A 5812-nucleotide genomic window follows, 5' to 3' on the forward strand; every position below is an offset into this window, starting at 1 on the left:
TTATTTTAATTGGTAACTTATATGATTTATTTTAATTGGTAATTTATTTTCGTATTTGATAAATTATTTTAACTATAAATGATTTGAAACATCTTGATTAAATTTCAATTAAACAATTACCTATTTAATTTTAATTGGTAATTTATTTATTGATTGAATTTTAAATAAAGAATTACCTATTTAATTTTAATTGTTAATTTATTTAATGATTTGAAACATCTTAATTGAATTTCAACTAAACAATTATCTTTTTAATATTAATTGGTTTTTTATTATTTTGTAAATTATTATATTAAATAATTCGTATTTTATTTTAAAACGTAATTTGTTTTAGTTGTTTTAATAATGATATGAAAATTCTTGATTGAATTTCAATTAAACAATTATCTATTTAATTTTAATTGGTAATTTATTTTTTGATTGAATTTTAAATAAACAATTACCCATTTAATTCTAATAAGAATTCTAAGCCTAATATGATTTATTTTAATTGGTAACTTATTTTATTATTTGGTAAATTATTTTATTATTTTATCTATAAATGATTTGAAACATCATTAAATTTATAGGACAAAAGTACCCTTTTAATTATTTTGCTTTCTCCTTACTTGGATGGCAAGTATATCTATATCTATATCGATACTATTATTAAAAGTGTAAAGAATTTCAGTATTTCAGTGTTTCAATATTTCAATATTCAATTCATTAGGGTGTAATATTAAAAATCTTGACCAATTAAGAGTGTGCGCAACTGTACAAGGACAATCGCATGCGACTGCAATTAACACTCCTCTACAAATTTTCATCCACCCAAAAATGGGCAGACTAAAGGAGGGAAGACAAATGAACTGTTATAGAAATTTTAAATCATATATTATCCTAAATTATATAGGTTTTAAATTACAACACTATCCTTTATAAATTATAATATTATTAAATATAATAGTAAAAATAATTAAAACTTTATTATTTTTTCTTTTTTAACAAAGATAGTAAATTATGAGTTTATTCTATTCTCTTCTATTCAACCGAACAAAAAGAGGAAAATTAAAATATCTTCTTTAGGGATGCCTCATCCATCCATTCTTCTCTCCCTTCCTCCCAAATTTTTTTTGTCCTACCAAGCAGAACTAGCATTAGGGTTGTACATGTATAAAAAGTAAACAGAGGTCCCAAAAGAGGAGAAAAACTTAATTGTGTTAGCTGTAAAGATGACATGGTATCACCGATTTATTAAATACTGTCACGTAGTGATAAGACCCACTAAAATAAAACATTTTTTCTTATGTGACGAGATATTATTGGAAACACTTTTTCTTAGGGTGCGTTTAGTAATGTTTTCATTTTCTATTTTTGCATTCTTAAAAAAATAGAAACATGATTTTACTTTCTTGAGTGAAAATAGAAAGCATAAATAATGTTTATTAATAATTTTTGTTGCCACAAATTTGATAACATAAAACAATAATAGTGTTTAGTAGTACATATTTGTTACAAAGTGTACATAATATTATTTAAATTTTTTATTTTTATTTTTATTTTTTTCATTTGTATTTTATTTTCTTTCATGGCAATAATTTTAGGGGTTAGTGATTAGAGAGGGGAGTGGGAGGGGGGATGATTTGAATACGGACTCTCAGACACAGGCGAACCACTCAAGCACGACACTTGCTTCCATTAGTATTAAAAAGTCATAAATTTACAAAATCTAATTTAAAATTACAAATCTTAATAATACCTAATACATCATAAGTACAAAATTAATATATCAAGACAAAAACGCTCCCACCAATTATGTATATACATACATGTATATGCATGATGTATACATTTATTATCTGATATTTAGCATATGGTAATTTATTATGAATAAAAAATGTTAAATAATATATCTTTATATGTAATAAAATACATACTCTATTATAATATTGTAAATTATTATAATTTAATATTTACATATAATATAATATAGATATGATATATAATAATATAAAATATCTATGGCATAATAATTTAATATCATTATATTCTATATCAAAAATTATTTTGTCACAAAAAATAATTTACATTATTATTTAATATATTATATATTAAAATATATTTTTATCAATAAAAAATAATGTACACTATTTTATATATTCTATATTAAAAATATAAATTTTTTAATAAAATATGCAGCTTAGTATATAACACAAATAATATGAATTTTATTTAAAATGAATAGTGCCCGTATAGTTTTAAAATGAATAGTGCCCGTATAGTAACAATAATGAAAACGTTTCTGCGCTACAGCGTAGAAAACATAAGAAATATCTTTTTTATGTTTCCTTTTTTCTTCACAAAAATTGAAAAGATTTTTGTTTTCATTCTACCTTTTTAGAAATTAACGGTAGAAAATAAGAAACGTTTGTTGTTATTAAAGGTAACCTTATGTGATGAGATATTATTGATTAATGACACAAATAACATAACATAACCGGTACTGGGAAGTTTTATCCCAAAGGAGGCCGCTATAAATGAAAAGAAAAACCCTTTCTCTTTCTAGAATTTGAGTAATTTTCGTTTGGAGTGATTTTTTCCTTTTAAGTCTAAATTTGAATCAAAATGGATTAAGAATGGAATTCATTTCCCAACGAATTTTATCCACCATCTTAATATGCAAGTGGATTCGATTCTTTGGGAAAAACATGGTTTCGAATAAAGCCAATCATACAAAAATTGGTCGACATTTTTATTTTTTGGTAAGTAGAAAATTTGGTCGAATTCACTTTGCAAAAATAATTTAAGTTGACTTATAAGCACCAACAATATAGTACATGCCATATTCCAACAATAAAGGAGTAACATAAGGAATTAATTTTGGCTTAAACATGGATTTCGATTTTTATTTTTATTTTTTGTAGAATTTTAATTTACCAAAGTAGTGTGGTTACATATAACTATATAAGTTTTTCTTTTCTATTACTCCAGTTAACATATATACACCAACCAATTAGAAAAATAAAATAGGCAACATTTTTTACTACTTTTGAATAATTAGAAAAATAAAATAGGTAACATTTTTTTTTTTTTGGACAACTTTTTCAATATAGATATATATCATATACTAAAACGAAGAAAAAAATGTGATGACATGTAAGTTTTCTTAACATATACGGAGTATACACCAAAAAATAAAATAGGAACTATTACAACTTTTTTATTATATATATGCCCAAATTGCATACAATGCCCTTCTGGTGTCAATTTTTGGCAAGAAACTCCCTAAAGAAAAAATTTAACATAATACCTCCCTAATCATCTAATTTGTTGCAAAGTGATATTATAATGACTAAACTACCCCTCAATATAAATTTAATAAAATGATATTCTCTTAATATTAAATTAAAATTGAAACAAATAATTCATTTTGGCATAGTGTTGTTAATGCCTGCTTCTTCTTTTTTTTAATATTGAGTCTATAAGAAAATGAAAATCCATGAAACAATTTTCAAAATTTTCTTAAATTTTTATATTTTAAAAAGAAAAAAGAAAAAAAACCTAAAATGAAAATCATTTTAAAGTAGTAAACCCTAAATTTTATTAAATCTATTTTACGAGTAATTATTTTCATTATAATTTCACTTTAATGGTGTGTAACTTTTGTAAAAATTTAACGTTCAATTTTTTTAAAATAAAAAAGAATTCAAACTGAAGTGAAAATCTTTCTTAAATTTATATTAAGAGGCATTTTCTCATTATAACATGACTTTGCAACAAATTTGATAATTAGGAGGTTTTATGTCAATCTTTTTTTCAGAAGGGTTTATTGTCAAAACTTGAAAATAGAAGAGAGTTTTATGCAATTTCCCTATATACACATATATCATATACTAAAACCAAGGAAATTTTTTTTTATTTCCTTATTACAAAGATTAAGATATGTTAAATATTGTAAAGAATCTTTTAGGAGCAAAATTTGTGGGATTAAACATGGAACATCTTTTATATATATATATATATATATATCTTGGAGCACCATTCTTTTCCAAACCCTAACCGTTGTAACTTTCTTCGCAACCCTATATATCTTCATTCATTTTCAACCTCTGAGATCTCCATGGAGAAACCACACCACATGAGGAAGACAACCCAAGGCCGAAAGAAGATTGAAATCAAGAAAATAGACCAAATGAACAATCGTCAAGTCACCTTCTCCAAACGCCGGGCCGGTCTCTTCAAGAAAGCCAGCGAGCTCTGCATCTTAAGTGGTGGAGAGGCCGCCATTATCGTATGCTCACCGGGTGGCCGCGTGTTCTCATTCGGACACCAGAGTGTCGACGCCGTGGTCGATAAGTTTGTCACTGGTTCTACATCATCATCTTCTCCACCACCTAATAAACTTAACGAGGAGTTGAATAAGCGGTATGTGGAAATTTCAAAGGAATTGGACGCAGAGAAGAAGAGAAGTTTGATGATTGAAGAAGAAGTGAAAGTGAGGGGCGTGGGCAACGGCCGTGGTGGGTTATGGTGGAATGACCCCATTGATGGGTTGAGTTTGGTGGAGCTTGAGCAGAAGTTGGTTTCGATGGAAGAGTTGAAGAGGAAGTTGGACATGAGAGCGGATGCGATGATGATGAAGTCTTCTACAATGCCCTTGACGTCAATGCTTGGGATGAATAATCAAACTCAACCTGCTGCTGCAGACACCGGTTGTCCCATGGCTAATCTTGATTTTGATTTGCGAGGTGGTCCGTATTAAAGTGTCACCTTATGCCTGAGGTCTACTTTAAGAGTCCAAATTTTTTTTTTTTTTTACATGGATTGGAAGAATCGTTGATGAGATTCTATAAATTATGTTGCATTCCTATTGTTTAGTCCCTCCATTATTTTCGGGTTGAATAACATTATTGGTGGGTTTTAAATTAGATTCTTTTTTATGAAGGTAATTAAATGTCATGAAATGTTTTGTTTTGTTTTGTTTTGTTTTGTTTTGTTTTGTTTTGTTTTGTTTTTGTTTTTGTTTTTGTTTTTGTTTTTTTTTTTTTTTATGAATTCAAAATCTGAATGTGATGGTGTTGATTATTTTATTTTTTACTTTTTTATGGGATTGTATTGAGGTCCATTCTTACAAAGGAAGAGTTTTATCACCCAATACAAAATTGCATTATTTTTGGTCCCCAGTCCAAAGAAAGGCACACCAACACTTTCTTTCTACCATTTGACAAATGGGACTGGTGAGGCAAGAGCCGATATCATAGAAAAAGTATATAATATCTTTGGGGTACTTATACCAATGCATAATCATGCAAACACCCAAGATAAAACATGATTGTGTGAATTGGGTAGGTATAAAAGGTATTTGTTATTATAATAGAATAACTTGCTTAAGGATTCGAGTTATTCGAACCTAAGATTCAATGCTTCATGCTCTTGATATAAGAGAAGCTCCACAACAGTAAATTGAGAACCAAGCCAGCCCTAGTTCACCTCATGTAGTTGACCTATAGGCAGTTGAGGAAGACGAATTTTTTTTTCCGCATATCATACACCTCCCCATGTTGTTCCAACTTAACCATCAAAGCACGGACAAGGACATGGGTGGGTATGAGAGGCATATCTCAAAACAATCAGAGGTTGTCAAAAAATAATAATTGAGAATTCCTGATTCAGCATATCACATTTTCTATACGTAATGATCCATGGTTTGATGGCCAGTCCCTGCAGTAGAGATTTGGAATCAGATATTTACTACATGCAGGTCTGCCTTTTCATATAGGACCGACCTTCTCTATCTGTCACAATTGCTTTGCAAATGTGGACTCTAAAGACC

The 5812-nt window shown here is 27.9% G+C and overlaps 1 protein-coding gene across 1 annotated transcript; it reads left to right on the forward strand.

Annotated features, from left to right (window-relative positions):
* The first annotated feature begins 4099 nt into the window (after window positions 1-4099).
* LOC132301678 (agamous-like MADS-box protein AGL62) lies at window positions 4100-4741 on the forward strand. The gene has a single exon (XM_059798917.1). The coding sequence runs from the start codon at window positions 4100-4102 to the stop codon at window positions 4739-4741; it is 642 nt and encodes a 213-aa protein (XP_059654900.1).
* The last annotated feature ends 1071 nt before the right edge of the window (window positions 4742-5812 follow it).

The sequence above is a fragment of the Cornus florida genome, unplaced genomic scaffold (genome assembly GCF_030987335.1).
Source record: "Cornus florida cultivar Cherokee Brave unplaced genomic scaffold, ASM3098733v1 CherokeeBrave_3.0.0_Hap2_Chr03, whole genome shotgun sequence".
Taxonomy (NCBI): Eukaryota; Viridiplantae; Streptophyta; class Magnoliopsida; order Cornales; family Cornaceae; genus Cornus; species Cornus florida.

Excerpts from the sequence above, each read along its gene's own strand:
- LOC132301678 (XM_059798917.1), top strand. The coding sequence starts at position 4,100 with ATGGAGAAACCACACCACATGAGGAAGACAACCCAAGGCCGAAAGAAG.